Consider the following 21792-nt stretch of genomic DNA (forward strand, 5'->3'; position numbering starts at 1 on the left):
TAAGAGAACTCAGTTTAGTAGATTTATTTTTATACCAACCTCAATTATTTTGAAGTATGTTAGTTATAAAAATTGGAATTATTAAAGAAAGGACTATTAAAAACATGAAATATACTTTTTTATCCGTCCAAGAGCCCTGAAAATCTGCCATTTTACATCAATTTATCTTGTAGGGAATAAACTTACAACTTAAATGAATTTCATTTAGAAAAGCTTATCATAATCTCTTACTTTAAACAAAAGTATTGTTTTATGTTCTTAATGGTCAAAAGGATGTCTCTCAATGATTTTATGTTAATTCGCTTACTTTTTCATTTGTTTTTATTTTTATTAAAACTCCTTGAGCGACGAGATCATTAAAAGCGAGTTAAATAGGCGAAACATAGAAAATATTTACTTAGCCGATTTTAATGACAATTTCAAAACATGGTAAATATTTAAAAAAAAAACTTTAAATGCATTCCAATATTTAAATATTTTAAATGAGTGGTTATGATATAAAAAAATGAATTTTTAACGAACCGAAAATTTTAGGTTTAATTCGAAAAAGTGAAGAATTAAATTTAAAAAAGTACGTATACGCCTCAGTGTACAATTTAGTGTTCAATATTATTTTATTTACTTATAATAAAACCGTAATATCGTAATTTAATATTCATTTTTTCGATTTACAAATGGTAGTATTTTTTTTAAGAATAACTTTAGCCAAGTACTGGGGGGTTCTTAATAGTAGAGCGTTGGTTTATGACTTGTTCGAGAGCACGTTATCTAAGATTTTCGTTATGACTAGTTCAGTGTTAACAATGTAGTGGACAAAATAAGAGCGCTCGTTCGCAGTGGAGCCCTACTTTTCTTTCAGCCATTCGATCATCGCAATTCAGCGTGCTTTCAGAAACCATTTCAATATCGCACCTGCTGTTCGTGTGCCTGATCGAAAACCGATTTGTCTGTGGGTGGACACGTTCAGGGATACCGATAGTATGCAGAAGAAACATAATGGACCTTCCAGAACCGTCAGGACGCCAGAAAACATCGAAAGGGTAAGGGCGTTGATTTTGAAATCCTCTAGTCGATCTGCACACAAACATTTGGCACAGTAAGACGAATTCTTCATGAGGAACTTAATTTTACCCCATACAAATTGGCGGTGGTGCAATAACTTAATCCACGCGATTATGTTGTGCGAAAAATGCATGTGAAGCCTTCCTCGAAAACCTGCATCAGGAAGTCCTTGTTTTCCTTAGTGACGAGGCACATTTCCATAATTTGGGATGTGGGAACAAACAAAACATAGGATATTGGAGACCCACTAACTCGAGAGAACTTCATGAGCAGCCTCTGCATATAGAACGTTTGGTGTGTAATATCCATAATCGGCCTTATTGGCCCATGGTTCTTTAAAGAGAAGAAAGAGCAGTTACGGTCAGTTCTTAACGTTATGTCAGCATGATTGTGGATTTTCTTCTGCAAAAACGTGAAGAAATGAAGTGTGGTTTCAACACGATGGCGCCACAGGTCACACGGTAAGAAGGTCAAGGAATATTTTGCGTGAACCCTTTCCCGAACGGCGTAGAGCCGATCTTCAGTGGCCGTCACGATCGTTAGATTCAGCGCCATGTGATTTTCCCTGTCGGGCTATCTTAAATCCTTAGTATACACTGATCGTCCAAAGACCCTTCGTCATCTTAAAAATAATATTCGTGCTACTATCGCGGACATAAGCACAGATATGCTAAAAAAAAGTGGAAAACAATTTGAAATTCCGACTACCTCAGTGCATTGATGAGAACGGTGGCCACCTTCGAGATATCGTTTTTAAAACCAATGAAATAAAACTTTAAATGTACTTCTATAAACAATTAAATCAATATTGCCAATACTTTTTGTGTTATGATTTTTCAAAATAAGGAAGTAACCACGCCCACCCTGTACATACATATATACAGTTCATTAAAAAACCGAGCAGTCTATTTTAAATAAATTATAATAACTTACTTTATTAATTTTCCAGGCTTATTCTGATACAAATTTACGTAAAAATTGGTTTTCTGATAACCACTGATTGGTTCAAAATTTCTTTGCTTCGATGTAAAGTGTTTTTAATTTGTAATTTTTGGATTTTAAAAGAATAATAACACTGGTTAACAAGGTTTTATAACTGGCAATTAAATAAGACTTTTTCGAAAATGTTTGTTACCTAAATACTAATATCCTTTCAAAAATATTTTCCCTGACATATTGAAAAAAAGACATTATAATCTGATTTTTTTAAGGCAATCTAAATTCATGAAGGTTTTTTTTTTTTTTAAAAATGTGTTATGTTTTTCAAATTCTTTCCATATTCAGTATTTTATAAAGTTTTCGAAAAAAATCCTAAATAATTTCTAGACTTTATCTACTTTACATTATCCTGAATAAAAAACAGTGAATTATTTATATTAAAAACATGTTTCACCAAAAAAGGTTAAAAACAGTTTAAAAGAAATGTTTGTTCTATCATATAATGTTTTTGAAATACATACATTGGAATACAAAAAAACAATAAGAATTTCTGGACATTAATGGCTGAAACACAAACACGCTTCAGCTTCGACTTGGTTTGCGTTACGATGAGCCTGCTTTGAGGTTGCTTTGAATGGCATTTCTAATATGATATTTCTTCAATGACACTTCTGTCCTTAGCAGCTTTTTTTTTCTCAAAAGTTTGTTTTGATTTATCGTGCAGTAAAAGATATGAATTTTGAAATAGAAAAAAAATGAATTTATTGCGGAAGTAGCTTACGCAGCCTATCGTGGGTATGTTGAGCTCATGGAGAAAGAAGAATCGCAGACTAAGACACGTTGGTGGTCCGGGAGCTCAATCCACGAAGTTCTTGAATCTATGAGGAGTTTTTCGAAACTCATTTTATATTCTACAAAAATAAAACGTTTTCAAGAAAAAATTGTATAGTTATTCTAGGCATACTTAAATAAGTTACGTTTTCTAATAAGCAATGGTTATCCCTCCAAATGCAAATGTATTCTGGTTGTTGACTTTTGTTATAGCCCTTGAGCTGTCAGACAAAGCAAATGTTCATATAATTGAACTAGAGCTTCCGTTTGGAATCACATTACGTAACATCTTCGACTGTCAAACGAAACGTAAAGTTAAAGCTTAATTGTGATAGCATGCGTCAGGCAAAGCCGAAGCGTGTTTGTGTTTCAGCCATAAGTGAGATACTAAAAAGAAAAACATTACCGATTCATTCTTGTTGATTTAAGAAATAGATCAGGATCATTTTCTTTAATGAATTTGAAAGTGGTTTCAAAATACCCCTTTTCATTTCTTTCCTGGTACAATGAAAAGTCGTACGACGCATTAGGCGTGTACCATCAACTGATCGCTCCGAGCGCTCAACTATTTTTTAAGTGAGACAAAAAATCTCGGCTGAGCACTGAGATTTTTTTCGGAGATTTCTGAGACAAAAAATTCATGGATTCATTTCTCCATTTGCTTGCTCACCCAAAACAGCTGTTCAGTTGTCATTTGTCTGGTGTGGCGCGTAATTTAAATAATTTTTAAGAAAAGAAATAAAATTTAAACATTTTTATAAATTAATTAACATGAGTGAAGAAGATCAGCAAATTTTTGAGGTCGATGGGGTGCAATATCTTTTGATCGATACAGCCGAAAATATAGATATATTGAGAACTAGTTTTGTTATCCATTTCGATAGTTTTTTTTCCAAAAGTAACAAAGAATTATCAGTAGAAAAAAATAATACATTCAAATCAAAAACTACAATTGACAACTTATGTTTTTGACAGCTTATGCTTGTACGGAGATTCTTGTCCCCGATTTTTGAATTGTGTTCCAGCAGTAAAAAAATCATTATAGATTTTTGTATCAGTCTACAATTTTTTAACTAGTATAATAACATTGGAATTAATTGGGAAATTCAGGGAAGTAAAAAGATTAAACCGACTTATGTTTTTACAACTTTTTATCAAGCTTTTTCAATTAATAAAATAGTTAGGACATCATTTTTAAGTAATATAAATTACGAATTCATAAACACATACAATATTTAGTTATTTTCTTTTCCAAAGTAGTACAAAATAAGTAAATTAGGTATCGCAACAGTCCGTAGAGAACCAAGGCCTAGTGACTTACAACTCTCAACTAGTTCTGTGTGCCAGTAATGTTGTGAGGAATGTAGGGAACCTACAGTTTTAAGACGAATCCGAACGGCTAAATTGAAAAAGAACTTTTTATGACAAGAATTACTCTTGGAGAATTTGTCAATTCCTCGCAAAAGGCAGTATACGTTAAGAAAAAGTTTTGGTGGCACAGGCATAGATCGAACGGGTACCATAACGTTCCATAATAGTAGTAACCAACATAAAAACCGTTATGTACACAATACTAGTTAATGGAAGAGAACTTTGAACTCGCCTGTATAGCTAATACAACTCATTTACATTGCTCAAATGTTTTTCTTAACGTGCTTCTCGGTCACACTACTCTTCCTGTGCATTCGTGTAATAGTGTCAATTTGTTCCTGACCCATCTTCCTAAATAGTTCCTTATTGGATGTACGAATGGGTCAGAAAACCCGTAAGATGTTTCGTAGATACATGTTAATGAATTTCTTCAGTTCCCTAGTAATCGTTGTTTTTTTTCGAGGTGCTGCAGGCGTATAACAGCACTGATTTAAGCGAGCAGAAGTTTGAGCGGAACAGTCTAAACTTTGTCTTCAAGATGAGGGAGTTGATCCGATATACGGCTAGCGATATCTTGTACGGTTTATAATAATTTTTGTTTATCAGAAAGGATGAGTTTGAGAATCCGAGGCTGAACACCTTAATAATAACAAATGGGTAAATATAGCTGTAGAGCCTAATACCTAAGGTCTTTTGAAGCGACTATAAGAGAATGCATAGTTAAAAAGGAGAAAACAAAATAGAACAAACATCAACTAGTAGTGTCATTCACAGTCCTTATAACTTCACCAATCTTAGCGATTTAAACAACTCCTTATCTTTGTCGAAAAAGAGTTCAATGGAACTAATTTTGTTTCCAGTTTCATTTCTAATTATTCTAAATAGTTATCTTGCACTTTTATTTTTCTCAAGCAAAATAAACATATTGTTGACATCGGTCAGACGCACACTCACAGTATAAACAAAATTGGAGATATTAATGATGACACAATATCTTATCTATTTACTTGGGCAAGACGGGTTTTTATTTTTATTTTTAAATTTTATAAATCCACAATCGGTTGGTAGTTGATCTTCTGATATGGGTGAATTTTGTTCCCATATAATTTGAAAGAAAATTTGATCATGAATATCTTTATCTCTACGTTAGTTATTAAGAAGGTTGCACTCAAATCTCTTTTTTTATCTTTTACAATAACTGAAGAAATGGTATGCTTGCCAAAATCGTAAGAATCAAAGAAAACTTTAGACCTGGTCCCGATGGCATCCCATCAGTTGTTCTAAAAAAATGTATGCATTCTCTATCAAAGTCTCTAACTGTACTCTTTGAACTCTCTTTTTCATATGTACCAGGCAATAAAACTAAAAATAATAATTATAGACCTATTGCTAAACTTTCAGGCATCCCAAAACGTTTTGAAAGCTTAGTTTATGATTCCGTTTATGGTTTACTTAAAGGAAGATCCAATACGACCAACTTAATTGAATTTATATCCAAAGTTTTGTCAGTCCTCGATAATGGCAATGAAGTTGATGTTGTATACTCTGATTACAGCAAAGCCTTTTATAAAATACCTCAAAAGATAATTTATCTCAAACTTAGAGCCCTAGGCTTTCCATCTATATTTATAAACTGGATAAGCTCCTACCTTGCCAATAGAACTTATAGCGTCCTCCTCCGTAACACAGTATCCAGTCCTATACATGCCAATTCTGGAGTCCTACAAGGTAGTCACATTTGCCCCCTACCTCTGTCTCCCTTTTCTATATTTCTCATCACCGCACTAATTACGGCCACTTTGACCCAATGTCCAGAATACTTCGTCACTGCAACGCTGCTATGCTAGTCTTCAATTTTAACATTTCCAAGTCCCATCTGAAGCATACCCTTTACTTTTACCCTTTTTGAGTCCGCATTCCTCGTCCCTTTTAATTTTAAGACTAACAAAATTAAAATTGTTATTAAACAAAAAATTAAAATTGTTATTAATTGAAATTTGTCGCATTTTACTAACAACTTTTTGCAACGAAAGCTTTTTTCTAACGCATATTTTCTTTAAATTTATTATTTCAGTGTCTATTTCAATGGGATTTAACGTTGTTTTTTTCTTTCTCCAGGAATATCATTTTACTGTGCTGTCATAGGATCTGTCCTATGCTTCATCTGTGCTGGAATCAGTCTCAAAGCTGAATCATCAAATATGAGAACAAAAGTGAGACGTCGTGTAGAAGAAGGCGATCGACTTGTTTGTATTCCATAAAAAAAACCACCAACAACTCAATCACCAGTTAATGAAAAACCCAGCATCCAACAATAAAAATACTTAATAAATTTAACAAAATCAATACAATTTAGTTTTTAAGATTATGGTAAAGCAAATCTCATGCATTTTGTTTATTTTTTTATTTTGTCTTGTTGATTATATTTCTGTTTTTTTTTTTACAATAATTTACAACAAATAACTAATTGTAACTTAGTTAGTTAGGAAGAATACAATAATCTTATAGGACCGTAATTTAAGTCAATAAAATTACGTGTTTATTTTTGTATTAAAATCGAAGAGGAGCATCACAAATAAAGGTTACTTAAATTATTTACACATTAAGACCAACAATTTACTTCTTTTTTCCTTTTGATTTTTTTGTTGTTTGTGTTTGGGCAGTTGCCTGGGGTTTGGCTTTGGGAATATACACTCCGTGATTGGTCTTCTTCAAATGGGCAAATAGTTTATTCTTCGATGGAAATGTTGCCTTACAAGTGACACAATTGTGGTTGGTATCACAAGATGGATCGTTGGCGTTGTCGTTGCCATTGACACTGCCATTCAAACTAATTTTAGGCTCCTTTACTTGTTCTTTTGCAGTTGGCTGGTGTTCTGCTTGAACTTCTGTGGCTGTAGATTTCTTTTGTGCCTTTTTGTTCTTTGATTTTTTGGCCGTTTTCTTACCCTTTCCCCAGTCATCATCACTATCGTCAACTTTTTCTTCTTTGTCTTCTATTTTTGTAACAACTTCTTCTTCCGATTCTTTCTCTTCAAAAGCTTCATTATCGACTTTAGGAGCCTTTTTAGCTTTTTTATTCTTTTTGGGCTTCTTCGTTGAGACTATTGTGGGTTCTTTTATTTCTTCCTTCTCCTCCTCCAGCTTTCCCTGCTTCTCCTCCTCCTCATACTCTTCCTTTTCGTCGAGGTACAGATTATAGAGCTCATCTTCAAGTTCCGAATCTAGTAGTTCTGCGTCTATGTCCTCCAAGTCACTGGGGAGGTCCATATCATCAGACATGCCATCAAAGTCACTATCCAGCTCATCCAAGTCGTCCAACTCAACTATATGAACCTTTTTTTGTTGTTTTGTATCCTCCTCCTCTTCGAATGACTTCTCCTCGTCCTTCATTTCTCGTACGAGCCTTTCGATGTTCTCTTTGTGTTTTTTACTAGTTTCGTGATTCATGAAAGCATTTTCATTTGTGAAGGCCTTGTTGCAGGCCACACAATACAGATCATCGATAAGGTCGACTTCCTCTTTGTCCTCATCAGAGTCTAAACTGCCATCGGACTCATCTTCTTCGGAATCAAGATCTTTGTCGTATTCCTGCTCGAGTTGCTTCAGTTGTTCCTCGAAACCTTCGTTGAAAACATTTGGGTTAGCTTTACGCATCTCTTCCAGCTCCCGGTTGCGCTTCCTGATCTGCTCGAGGCGGTTTTGTTCCTGCTTCTGTCGATTCAGGGCCGCTTTCTCCTCCAGGAGCTTCTTGTTTGCTTGGACACGTTTGTCCCTCTTTCGAATGAACGAAACTAGATTCCTCACCTAAAAAAAAATATGTCGTGCAATTGAACAAAGATAATTAAGCCAAATTCTCCTCTTACCTCATCATTTCTCTCCCTCTTTGCTTGTTGGACGATTTTCTTCATGTCCTTCTCGATGTATCTCAGCACCCGACGGTCCTTGATTCCGGTGATGTCATGTGGGCACAACCACGTGTACGTTTTCTTGGTGCAGTAGCTCTGCCAGTAGGCGTAGAATGGCCCAACTACATCCTCATAGCTGCTCGTAGAATCCCCAAACTTGGGTATATTCTCGATTTCCTCTTCGTCATCCATAAACTCCGCATCTTCGGCTGCGATTTTCTCAAAAACCTCAGCATACGTCTTGTAGAATCCCTTGTTATCATCCCCATACCCCTTGAAGCACGAGACCGTGAAATACTGAAACAAATCCAGGCAATTCTCCTCATACTCCGAGTTCTTTCCCCGGAGAATCTGTTCCCTATGATTGTCATACCACGCCCGTTCGTGCTGATCCGATAGAACCTCGTACGCCTGTTGGAGTGTTTGGAATCTTTCTTTGGCCTCCTCCGAATTATTCAAATTCTTATCCGGATGCCAGCGCAGTGCTAATTTTCTGTATGCTGTCTTGATGTCCCCATCGCTGGCGTCGCGTGCAACACCCAGTTCCTCGTAATAGCACTTCATGATGTAACGTTGTTTTTGTTAGGAGACAACAAAACAATCAAACGCCGCCGCCAGAGTCTTTGTTAATAACAAGATTTTAAATAATAATTGTCTTTGCCAAAAAATATAGCAAAATTATAAATAATTTCTTTAAGTTTTTGCTTTCACCTAACCGCAGTGACAGTGAGTTCTTTCAGTCACGACGAATGTACACATGCGATTTTTTTTGTAAAAACAAAAAGAAAAACAAAAAAGCAAAACGTCAAACGTCAAAAAGTGGAAGTGATTCCAAGAAGATTTTCTTTTCCTATAAAAATTGGTTCGTGAACAAGATAAATTAATAATGGGCGCGTTCAGTGTCCCATTCTCAACTTGAATTGTATATGAAAACCGTAGTACTCTTATTAGCTGAAACTTTTAGGGCAACCACATTCCGCATTATTGGCGTAAGTGTAGCGAAGTGGATTCAAATTAACTGAAGGAAATTTGTATTGCATTTTGGCTGGTAAATTAATTAACTCCCTTACTGCTGGTTGCTTTTGGGAATGAAAATTATATTTTTCTCTAGCTTCCATGAACGTCTCCACCTCGCGACACTAACGCCAATAATGGGAAATGTGGTCGGCCTGAAAGTTTCTGCTTATGAAAGTATTATGGTTTATATGCAAGGCTTGAATTGAGATTATCATTTTAAATAGGCTCGTTAGAAACTGAAAAAATATTATATTCTGCACCTTCCATCAAGACTGGAAGGATGAGAGTCTTATATAGGCACACATTAGTCGCTCGTGAGAGGGATTTGCTACTCAATTGCTTTCTTAGCCCAAAGAAACAACGGTTAGAAAGATTAACTGCTGGAACACAATGGTGACGGAGCCGTAGTCGGAAGAGTTGACCAACTTTTAACTTTGACGTATGACAATTTTGACGTCTATCATTTTTTGTTTGTGTTTCTGCATTAAATAAATATTTTTCATTGTGGTTGTTTGACTAAATAAAAAAAAGTTAAATTAAATCAAATAAACAGTTAAATGAAATCAAATAAAAGTTAAAATAAAGAATATAAAATGGATGAATCGAAAAAAATTATCCAAGCGGTCAGTGAAAGGGACGTCCTTTGAAATTTGGAAAACAGAGTGTGTTTTGTGTGATGTTGTTTGTTTTTATAATGTATGTTTTGTTTTTTAGTGGAGTTCATTTAAAAAAAAGTGGAGAAGTCTTCGAGACACCTAATCGAGAGCCATTTCCAAAAAACCTGTGTCTGGACAGGCAGCCGATTGCGATGATGAGGAAGTTGGGGGAAAGTATTCGGTACAAATGGAATTTGAACTTTACTATAGTATTTTTAATAAATATACGACATTTCAAAAACAGAAATTATCAAAACTATATCTTCGTTTTCAAAATCCATTTTATTAAATAATTTTAAAACTCAGCCAAACTCAAAATAAAATAAAAAGTATCAAATCAATAATTCCAAAATACAACTTAATCTATATCAAACGTCAAAAAGTCGTACGATGCATTGTGTGCGTACTTTCTGTTAACGTACGACAAGCTGTGACAGCTATTCCGACTCCAGCTCCTATTTTTGCATTGTGTTCCAGCAGTAATTCTTCGTTGTTTTCCGCATTTATAGCGGAGCTCGGTAGACAGAGTCTTTAACTACCTCAAAGTCTGTCTGTCTATGGTGACAGTTTGACCGAGACGTCGCGTCGTGTTGGTGTTGTAGGGTCTATCTTGATAACAGCGTGTACTTTTTCCATTCTGTCTCAATACTCACAAAAGCCACTTTGGCATCAATCAGCATAATATATATCCGAGTAGTTTGACAGGCTTTTGAAAAATAGTGCTTCTGTGTTGACGTTGGAGATCTGCACTAACGATACTTTCAACGACGATGTTAACAAAAATCACATGACAGCGCATTACCTTTTCTAAAGCCTTTTTTGTAATCAAAAGGTTGGATTAAGTTGTTTTCCAGCTTTATGGAGCAGCGCATGGATGGCTTTGGGAAGGATGCCAAAACTAGACATGGCTCTATACTGCTCGTCCCTGTAAGTGCTGTCGTTTGTGGCCTCGAAATCGATGAAAAGTCGCTGGGATAGCCGATTTGATGTTCTTGGGTTTTTTCAAGGATCTGTCATAATTTGAATTTTTGATGGACTATGGACTTTCCTGATCTAATGCCACATTGATAAGGACTTATCATTCTGTTGACGATAGGCCTTAGACGTTTAAATTTTACAGATAAGTGGTGCATGCTGCTAACCAAATAATTTCCAGCTTCTTTGAAGAGTTCGGCATTCAAGCTATCTGCTCCAGAGACTTTGTCAGACTTCAACTTAGATATGGCAATCTTTACTTTGTCTAGGTCGGGAAGATGGGGTATCTGGCTTTCGTCACCGTTATAAAGTCTGCAGAATTTGTTCTTCCATATCTTCAGCATTGACTGCGGTTCTGCTATGATGTTTCCATGTGCGTCCTTAAAGCCGTTCGAGGATTATGGACTTCTAAATTTCGTTTCACCTGCTGAAAAGACATTCGAACTCCATTTCTGCTACTGAACCTTTCAACATCCTGGGCTGCACTCTTCTTTAATTTTTCTTCTGAGAAGTCAGTGTTCCTCTCCCCTTCTGCTCTTAGAACTCTCGTTCTTTTATGAAGCCAAGGGTTTCTTGTTGGTGGCTGTTTGAAGCTCAGCACATCAGATGTGGCTTCACTGATTGCACGTTGGCAATGTTGCCACTGTTCTCGATGCATTCTGTTGGCTGCAGAAAACTTCATAAGAGGTTACTTGTGACTTGGTTGGAGAAGGATTTGGTGATCTCCAGCATCGTCCCGTTTTACCTTTGGTCTTCAACTCGATGTGCTTCCTTAGCTTCTAAGAGGCAGTGGTCCCAGCCAAATCGATGTTTGATCCTTGGAAAGTTGGGACATCCATAGTGCTGGAAGGGTGTCTAACGTCGATCGCAATATGGTCAATAAATATGGTTGACAGTAGATTGATCTGGGAGAACTTCAAGTTCCTTTGTGAATTTGGAGGTGTGGAAAACGCGTCTGGCTAACGTCGATGATTCTAAATCCATTTTGGGAAGTTTTGTCGTATAGGCTGCTTTTAACAATTATTCAACTTAAGATATATTCCCTTCATAGCTTGGCATTAAAATCGCTCAAGACAATTTTAATATCATAGCTAGGACACTGCTCATATTTGTTGTCCAAAAGCTCGAAGGACGTGTGCGCATATAAGGCTAATGTAGGCCGAATTTAGACTTTGATGATCATAAGGCGCTCCTTAATGCATCGATTATTCAGGACTTGTTACTAAAGTGTAGCTTCAATGACAAAGCCGCATCCAAATAATGTTTGTTTTCTCGGTAGCTGTCACCATAGTTAATATCGCAGTTTTCATCCTCTTTTTGCCTGGCTCATTCCATTGCATTGCCCAGATAGCGGTAATATCTGCTTAATAGAAGTCTAGGGGCTCCGCTAAATCTTCGGCTACTCGTGGTCTATTAAGGGAGCACGTGCATATCTTAAGTTCTTTATTTTTTAATCGTTTGCGTGAGTTGTCAACAGTAAATCCGTTCGAATAAGAGGCTTGTTTCTCGTTACGTGGCCTGAAAGTCATCTGGCACACTACCTTCAACCTGAAGGACCAGGTCTTTGATTTAAACTCCAGGGATGAAAGTCTTCATAACAGTTTTGTAACTTATTAAAATAATACTTTTTCAAAAGTTTGTAATGGTCTAAGTTCACGACTTCAAAACGACTCTATCACGTCATGTTTAGTGGTATCCCCTTTTAAAGCTCGGAAACAAATATTAGGCTTTTTGAGGCTGGGAAAATTCATATTTTTTTCTTTTACAAAATTTTGTGATGATTTTCCAATTCTATAAACCTAGTATTCAATATTGAATTAAAATATTGTTGAAAACGTTTATTTTTCAAGTTTGAAGTTTGAGTTTTAGGATTTGTATTTTGCAAAGTCATTATTGTGACGCGTTGGAAAAATTAGTGGATGAAATTTCAAATCAGGCAACAAAATCCTTATATTTTGTTTTCTTTTAAATAAAATTAATTTTTATTTTTGAATATGTTTTCATTTTTTTTATTTCTCTTACAAAACTTTTCTTCTCATTCTATACAACACATTCGTCATGAATTTATATATAAATTTAATTTATTTTTTATTAACTTACAAACTTCAGTTTTATTTATTTGCATATCAACAATAAAAAATTAATAATTAAATATATTACTGTATATTTATGTAAAAAAAAATAAACTTAAAACATACTTCGAAATACAAAAACTGAACAAATATACATTTTTTGAGTGCATAGTCTGTTTTCTTTTTTTAATAATTGCTTGTGCTTTTATAAATAAACGCGATTTTATCTTAAAAAATATTTTTATTCTTAAAAAATAAACTATCTCGTAACATTTACTAAATAGATTTATTATAAGTTAAACAAATATTAAAAAAAAAAATCAAAGATTTTATTTATATTTATTTATTTAAAAAAAAAAAACTATTATTCTAACAATAATTTATTTATTGTTATTGCGGGAGGCGGCTTCTCTATAGCTCGTCATGTTTTGGGCCTGAGAATTCATCATGTGAAATGAATCCGTTCTTGTCCTTATCCTCGTGCTGGAAGATCTCCTCAACGAGTTTGTCGTTTTCTTTGAGCATAGTTTTAAGTTCTTCTGTGTCTTGGCCTTCAACGGCGGACATTTGCTTCTTCAAGTATTCACTGACCTAAAAGAAAATAAGAAAAAAATGAATGTAAAATAAAATATTTTTTTAAATTTATAAACAGAAATAAAGTGTTCTTAAAGTCTAGACGACTAAAGCGAAAGATGAAAACTGCTTTAAGATCAAAGTGTAAACATGCCTTAATTGTTGTTGTGTCATTTTCAAACAACAAAAACTTTAAAATTATATACAAAGATGATTTTTTGAAGAAAAGAAAATAAGAGTCGAAAATAGAAGTACATTGCTAGAAGAACAACTGTACATGAGTTTCCGTTATAATAAAAAATTATTTTATCTTCATTTACTTATCTGCCATCTGACAGTAGACTTCTTTATAATGAGGTTAGATTAGTGAACGCTTAAGATCTGACATTTTACTTTGTTTTCTGTTTGATTTACAAAATTCTGTTAATTGGATTTTTTATAAGAATTTGACAAGACTTTTGACAAGAAACGCGATGGTTACATTGAGCAGGTTCATATTGCGTAAGGGACTTCATTTGTAGTGAACTACATTAATACAGTGTATACTTATACCAAGTCAGTAAGTTTGTTTTTGAAATGTCAATAATTTCGAACTTGGCATTTTAATTCATTTACCTATAACTTCAGTCCTTTGTGCACGCAAAAAGTAATACAAACATTTTTCTTTACAAAAAACACTCCTCAGGCCAGTAGCAAGTCCATCATGAGTTGTATTTTTATATTGTATAGAAATATTAGTTATTCCTTTTCTAATTTGATAAATAACCTTTTTACACAAAATATTAAATGAAATTGTGCAGAAATTAATACATCAAAAGAATATAATAATGAATGATAAAACATCAACAGCTGTCATTTTGACATAAGTAGGCTTGATTTGATAGTAACAAAATTTTTCTTGTCTAACTTTCCAATAAAGTTGAATTATTTGGCAGGTAATTTTTTGGCAGTTGGATACTAGAAACTTGCCTTGCCTTATGGAGTTTGAAAATGCTTATTGTTTTATTTTGAAGCGGCTAATTTTGACGTTTCATTATTTCTTTTCGCTGGGAGCGATATAACATGATGAGAAAAGAGTCCACTGTAAAAACCCTGCCAGTCTGTGCAATACAACTGGAAGTGTTCCAGAAAGTAACAATAACGAACAATACACAAAATATTAAATGAAATTGTGCCGAAAATTAATACATCACAAGAATTTAATAAAGTTGAATGATAAAACATTAACAGCTGTCATTTCGACATAAGTAAACTTGATTGTATACTTGAGAAGATTTTTCTTGGATAACTTTCCAGACAACTTTTAAATAAAGTTGCATCAATTGGAAAGTAATTTTCTGGCAGTTGAGCAATTAGATACTAGAAACTTGCCTTGTGTTCCTTATGGCGTTTGAACCTGCCCATTGTTTTCTTTTGAAGCGGCTAATATTGACGTTCCATTATTTCTTTTCGCTAGGAGCGGTATGAAATAATAAAAGAGTCCACTGTAAAAACCCTGCCAGTCTATCCAATACAACTGGAAGTGTTCCAGAAAGTAACAATAACGAAAAATGAATTCGTTCCAATTTAACCTGTCATTATTAACTACATTGTTCCTGACATAAAACAAATTTCAAACCCTCCCGCTGGCTTTAAATAATTTTTAAAAAAATTCAAAATTTGTACATAATAGGTCCGCTCGCGTACCCTCTTAAAACAGCCCAATTTTACGAAAAAATACGAAATTTAACCAAATCCTGTTCGCGTAATCAAAAATCTCGATGTTTCTCGTAAAAGAGAGTCCACACGAGACAGTAAAATATTTCCCCAACCTACGAATTTTAGCCCAAGAAATTTCCTGGGACTGATTTGTGAAAGCTGTCAAATTTGATAGAAATTCAAATAAATTAAATAAATTGCTCGCTTTTGCTCTGAGTTATAAAATTTAAAAACAAATTTCCAAAGAAAGGCAAGAAGAAATTATTATTTGTGAAAAATTTGTTCTTTTCCCGTTCACTTACTTATTTGTATTTTTTTTTCGGTGAGAGAATTTTACCCCCATACTTTAAAATATCTCTTTTTACGAATTTTAGTGCAGACAGTACGCGAACGGACCTAACATGTAAATAAAATCAATTTTGAGGCTTGTTATTTTTAAATTTGAAACTGACGTTAAAATGGAATTTCATTCGATTAAAAATTGAATTGTAATAAAATAGAGACTGAATTAATTGAGATTTAAAAAAGGAAAAGTGAAACTAACCCTAAGACTGATTAACATAATCTGCTGATAAGTTCAACTGTTTTGTAACTTCAAATTTTTGAAATATTATTCAGCCTTTTAGTCAACTAAAAGATATTAGTGTTTTAAAGTAGTTTCTGAACAAAAATATAATTATAAACACGTCTTAAAACTAAAGAATTAGTAAGTGATAACCTTACTTTAGGAAAAACCCTCTCCACCACGTGCATATCTTAAGTTCTATATTTTTAAATCGTTTGAGTGAGTTGTCAACAATAAATCCGTTCGAATAAGAGGCTTGTTTTTCTTTACGTGGTCAGAAAGTCACCCTGGTGCACGGCCATCAACCTGAAGGACCAGATTCATGATTTAAACTCCAAGGGCCATAGATTTCATAACCGTTTTGTAACTTATTAAAATAACATTTTTTCAAAAGTTTGTAATGGTCTTAGTTCGTGACTTCAAAACTACTCTAACACGTCATGTTTAGTGGTATCCCCTTTTAAAGCTCGGAAAAAATATTAGGCTTTTTGAGGCTGGGTAAATTCATAGTTTTTTTTAAAAAATTTTTTGATGATTTTCCAATTCTAGAATTTTAGTATTCAAAATTTAATTTAAATCCTTTCAATTTCAAGACTATGCTATGTAATAAAGTTTTTGAAGAATATGGAAAAACTTTAAAAATATTGTTGAAAACGTTTATTTTTCAAGTTTGAGCTAGATAAGGATTTGTATTTTGTAAAGTCATTATTGTGACACGCTGGAGAAATTGGTGGATGAAATTTCAAATCAGGCAACAAAATCCTTATATTTTGTTTTCTTTTAAATAAAATTAATTTTTATTTTTGAATATGTTTTCATTTTTTTTTATTTCTCTTACAAAACTTTTCTTCTCATTCTATACAACACATTCGTCATGAATTTATATATAAATTTAATTTATTTTTTATTAACTTACAAACTTCAGTTTTATTTATTTGCATATCAACAATAAAAAATTAATAATTAAATATATTACTGTATATTTATGTAAAAAAAAATAAACTTAAAACATACTTCGAAATACAAAAACTGAACAAATATACATTTTTTGAGTGCATAGTCTGTTTTCTTTTTTTAATAATTGCTTGTGCTTTTATAAATAAACGCGATTTTATCTAATATACCGTTAGAATCAATGGGAAAAAATATGACTTTTAATTTTAGTTTTTTTTATTCTTAAAAAATAAACTATCTCGTAACATTTACTAAATAGATTTATTATAAGTTAAACAAATATTTAAAAAAAAAATCAAAGATTTTATTTATATTTATTTATTTAATAAAAAAAACTATTATTCTAACAATAATTTATTCATTGTTATTGCGGGAGGCGGCTTCTCTATAGCTCGTCATGTTTTGGGCCTGAGAATTCATCATGTGAAATGAATCCGTTCTTGTCCTTATCCTCGTGTTGGAAGATCTCTTCAACGAGCTTGTCGTTTTCTTTGAGCATAGTTTTAAGTTCTTCTGTGTCTTGGCCTTCAACGGCGGACATTTGCTTCTTCAAGTATTCACTGACCTAAAAGAAAATAAGAAAAAAATGAATGTAAAATAAAATATTTTTTTAAATTTATAAACAGAAATAAAGTGTTCTTAAAGTCTAGACGACTAAAGCGAAAGATGAAAACTGCTTTAAGATCAAAGTGTAAACATGCCTTAATTGTTGTTGTGTCATTTTCAAACAACAAAAACTTTAAAATTATATACAAAGATGATTTTTTGAAGAAAAGAAAATAAGAGTCGAAAATAGAAGTACATTGCTAGAAGAACAACTGTACATGAGTTTCCGTTATACTAAAAAATTATTTTATGTTCATTTACTTATCTGCCATCTGACAGTAGACTTCTTTATAATGAGGTTAGATTAGTGAACGCTTAAGATCTGACATTTTACTTTGTTTTCTGTTTGATTCCAAAATTCTGTTAATTGGATTTTTTATAAGAATTTGACAAGACTTTTGACAAGAAACGCGATGGTTACATTGAGCAGGTTCATAATGCGTAAGGGACTTTATTTCTAGTGAACTACATTAATTGAGTGTATACTTATACCAAGTCAGTAAGTTTGTTTTTAAATGTCAATAATTTCGAACTTGGAATTTTAATTCATTTAACTATAACTTGAGTCCTTTGTGCAAAAAGTAATACAAACATTTTTGTTTACAAAAAACACTCCTCAGGCCAGTAGCAAGTTCATCATGAGTTGTATTTTTATATTGCATAGAAATATTAGTTATTCCTTTTCTAATTTGATAAATAACATTTTTACACAAAATATTAAATGAAATTGTGCAGAAATTAATACATCACAAAAAATTAATAATGAATGATAAAACATCAACAGCTGTCATTTTGACATAAGTAGGCTTGATTTGATAGTAACAAAATTTTTCTTGTCTAAATAAAGTTGAATTATTTGGCAGGTCATTTTTTGGCAGTTGGATACTAGAAACTTGCCTTGCCTTATGGCGTTTGAACCTGCCCATTGTTTTCTTTTGAAGCGGCTAATTTTGACGTCTCATTATTTCTTTTCACTGGGAGCGATATAAAATGATGAGAATAGAGTCCACTGTAAAAACCCTGCCAGTCTGTCCAATACAACTGGAAGTGTTCCAGAAAGTAACAATAACGAACAATACACAAAATTTTCAATGAAATTGTGCCGAAAATTAATACATCACAGGAATTTAATAAAGTTGAATGATAAAACATGAACAGCTGTCATTTTGACATAAGTAAACTTGATTGTATACTTAAGAAGATTTTTCTTGGATAACTTTCCAGACAACTTTTAAATAAAGTTGCATCAATTGGAAGGTAATTTTCTGGCAGTTGAGCAATTAGATACTAGAAACTTGCCTTGCGTTTGAACCTGGCAATTTTTTTCTTTTGAAGCGGCTAATTTTGACGTTTCATTATTTCTTTTCGCTGGGAGAAATATTGAATGATGAGAAAAGAGTCCACTGTAAAAACCCTGCCAGTCTGTCCAATACAACTGGAAGTGTTCCAGAAAGTAACAATAACGAAAAATAAATTCGTTCCAATTTAACCTGTCATTTTTTAACTACATTGTTCCTGACGTAAAACAAATTTCAAACCCTCCCGCTAGCTTTAAATAATTTTTAAAAATTTTCAAAATTTTTACATAATAGGTCCGTTCGCGTACCCTCTTAAAACAGCCCAATTTTACGAAAAAATACGACCAAATAACCAAATCCTGTTCGCGTACTCAAAAATCTCGAATTTTTTCGTAAAAGAGACCGCTCACGAGAGAGTAAAATATTTCCCCAACCTACTAATTTTAGCCCAAGAAATTTCCTGGGGCTGATTTGTGAAAGCTGTCAAATTTGATAGAAATTCAAATATATTAAATAAATTGCTCGCTTTTCCTCACAGTTACAAAATTTAAAAACAAATTTCCAAAGAAGGGCAACACGAATTATTATGTGTGAAAAATTTTTTGTTTTTCCGTTCACTTACTTATTTGTAGTTTTTTTTTTAGAGAATTTTAGAATTTTAGTGCAGAAAGTACGCGAACGGACCTAATATGTAAATAAAATCATTATTGAGGCTTGTTATTTTTAAATTTGAAACTGACGTTAAAATGGAATTTCATTCGATTAAAAATTGAATTGTAATAAAATAGAGACTGAATTAATTGAGATTTAAAAAAGGAAAAGTGAAACTAACCCTAAGACTGATTAACATAATCTGCTGATAAGTTCAACCGTTTTTTAACTTCAAATTTTTGAAATATTATTCAACCTTTTAGTCAATTAAAAGTTATTAGTGTTTTAAAGTAGTTTCTGAACAAAAATATAATTTCCTGCATAATATAAACACGTCTTAAGACTAAAGAATTAGTAAGTGATAACCTTGCTTGCTTTAGGAAAAACCCTCTCCATATTACCAACCGCATCCACCACCGAAGTGTGATACAAAAAATACGAGCAAAACAGTGAAAAAAAAAAAATTAAAGTGCGTCCCATACATAAACGTTTACCTCTTCGCGACTCAACATTTTGTCGTTGTTGTCATCGATTTCCTTAAAAACATTTGTTGTTGGTGCAGTACTTCCAATATTAATAAGTTCAACTTCAAAAATTAAAACAGCATTTGGTGGAATGACATTTCCAGCACCACGGTCTCCATATCCTAATTCTGGTGGAATGGTCAATTTACGTTTTTCACCTATAAGACAAAATAAAAAAAAAACAAAAAAGTAGAAACAACCCCTTAACGTAAAAGTTCTAACGAAGCACTTTTTAATTGCTTCACCATATTAAGAAGTGTCACAAGTGTCATATTCACATCCACTTACCGACACACATGTCCAACAATCCTTGGTCCCATCCCTTTATCACTTGACCAGCTCCCAATTGGAATGTGAAAGGTTGATCACGGTCCAAGCTGCAAAAAAAAGAGATAAAAGATTTTATAGTATTTTTTTTTTAAATAAAGTTAGTTATACAAATTCTTAAATTCAAAAATAAGAAAAAATGAATTTATCATTTATGCATGAGCAAATGATATCCCATTAATAGAGTACCATATAGCTGTAAATTTCATAAGACGAGACGTTTTATGACGCGTTCTCCATATACCAAGGTGCTGATGATGCTGTGCAGTAACGCATTTGTCATATAATTTGATAGCTTCGTTCGCGTATCTCTTCACACGATTCATCATTTTGTAATTTTATTTATGGAGCGACAGAAAACACGGCAAGCCTTCTGCTCCAGTGACAAGAAAAAATATAGGGAAAAAGAAACCTCCTTAACATTTGAAGTAAAATAAGAACACCAAAAAAAACGATTCTTCTAGCTGTCATGCATGATTATGCCAAAAAGGGAGTGAAAACATTTTTAAATATTTATCATACACCACGAGAAAAGAAAAATTCGCTTTTTTATATCGTTTAAATATTTAATTAGAGCCCCCCTCTGTCTCTGTTATGTCACACTAGAACTTATAAAAACAACTTTAAAAAAAAGACTACAAACAGTTGGTACTGCGCCTAATGAATATAACGGTTACCTTAAGGCTACCTTGTTGGCTTTCACAAAAACATGTCTCAATTTATTTATTGCATCGAAACATCGTTGTAGTTATTTTTTGTTGCTTTTTTTTGTTAAACTTTAAATTGTCCAAAAGTTTGTTTCATGTTTCCCAGGAGCCTTTGCTTCTATGACAACGACGAAAAATGTCCTTATTATCTATGACTTTTCTCGTTTGCATAGGTACTATTTTGTGTATGGAGTTCATAGGTCTCTGTTGGTTGGAATTTTTCTCTGTTGCATCTCACACTTCTCTAAATATGTTAATGGCAAACAATCATCCCAGGGGCAAGGTTTTCGATAAAAACTTGGTTTTATGTCATGTTGCGCGTCTTAAAGTTGATTTTTTGTTTTCACTTCCGATTCTCAAGTAGTTAATCTCTTGACAATTCATCCGTGGAATATGGCATATTTTCCAGTTAAAAAAAAAAAACAAAGATAAAACAGCGCTCTCGCGGAATTCTATGGAACTTCAAATTGTCAAAATTCCTTAAAGTTTAAAACATTGACACTTTAACCAGTAATATTTGTCTTGAATCATTTGTCTAAAACAATGGTGTCGTTATTGTTATGATTATCCAGGTCTCTAGCTGCCAAAATAAGTCTGAAGAAACGTATTGGATGTAAAAAGGGAGATATTATTTATAAAGTTGTGGGTATTTTGTTTCTTAAGAAGCGTTTAAATATTTTATTTGATTCTCAAGGGGTATCAAGTCTTTTCGTCTTCGGTGTTCGTCGTTGTGTTTTGTGTTGTTGTTTTTATGCAAACGAAACAAATAAATATTTGAGAGGGAGGAAGAGAGGGAAGAGAATCGCGAATAACATTGCATACAAATGTCATTTTGTATAAAGCGGATTTACACGCTGCCTGGTGTGTGTATTTTTTTCCACACTGTCACCTTTCTTTTTCTACGTAAGGTATTTTTTATTTATTTTTGAATGTTTTCACATGTTTTTTTTTTCTTTGGTTGAAGGTGGATTACTTAAAAAATAAGACGCGTGGATTTAGACCCTTTCTTTGGTTACCTATTTGTATGAATTTTTATTACATGTATTTTTATACGTATA

At 33.1% G+C, this 21792-nt stretch overlaps 3 protein-coding genes across 5 annotated transcripts in view; 1 reads left to right on the plus strand and 2 right to left on the minus strand.

Annotated features, from left to right (window-relative positions):
• The window catches only part of LOC129950129 (LHFPL tetraspan subfamily member 2a protein), a 28592-nt gene extending 21774 nt beyond the window's left edge, over nt 1–6818 (plus strand). For both annotated transcript variants that reach the window (XM_056061960.1, XM_056061961.1), the window contains exon 4: nt 6322–6818. In XM_056061960.1, the coding sequence (XP_055917935.1) occupies nt 6322–6464 (143 nt within the window). In that variant the 3' untranslated portion in view covers nt 6465–6818. The remainder of the gene's footprint in view (nt 1–6321) is intronic.
• Nucleotides 6589–8870, minus strand: LOC129950128 (dnaJ homolog subfamily C member 21). The gene is made up of 2 exons (XM_056061959.1): nt 8070–8870; nt 6589–8010 (listed from the first exon to the last, which is right to left on the minus strand). The coding sequence occupies exons 1-2, from the start codon at nt 8673–8675 to the stop codon at nt 6820–6822; spliced, it is 1797 nt and encodes a 598-aa protein (XP_055917934.1). The 5' UTR covers nt 8676–8870; the 3' UTR covers nt 6589–6819.
• An 8039-nt stretch (nt 8871–16909) lies between these two features.
• The window catches only part of LOC129951928 (FK506-binding protein 2), a 30302-nt gene continuing 25419 nt past the window's right edge, over nt 16910–21792 (minus strand). The window contains exons 3-5 of one of the 2 annotated variants that reach the window (XM_056064295.1): nt 19989–20077; nt 19671–19858; nt 16910–17186 (exon numbers count right to left, since the gene is read on the minus strand). In XM_056064295.1, the coding sequence (XP_055920270.1) occupies nt 17007–17186; nt 19671–19858; nt 19989–20077 (457 nt within the window). In that variant the 3' untranslated portion in view covers nt 16910–17006. Of the gene's footprint in view, nt 17187–19658; nt 19859–19988; nt 20078–21792 lie in introns of both variants that reach the window. The other variant, XM_056064293.1, reaches the window with a different exon arrangement.

Source organism: Eupeodes corollae, chromosome 3 (assembly GCF_945859685.1).
Source record: "Eupeodes corollae chromosome 3, idEupCoro1.1, whole genome shotgun sequence".
Taxonomy (NCBI): Eukaryota; Metazoa; Arthropoda; class Insecta; order Diptera; family Syrphidae; genus Eupeodes; species Eupeodes corollae.

Bases quoted from the DNA above. Each gene is read 5' to 3' on its own strand.
- LOC129950128 (XM_056061959.1), bottom strand. From the start codon at position 8,675: ATGAAGTGCTATTACGAGGAACTGGGTGTTGCACGCGACGCCAGCGAT. The intron at 8,011-8,069 runs GTAAGAGGAGAA...ATTTTTTTTTAG, and splicing joins AGAGGGAGAGAAATGATGAG to GTGAGGAATCTAGTTTCGTT.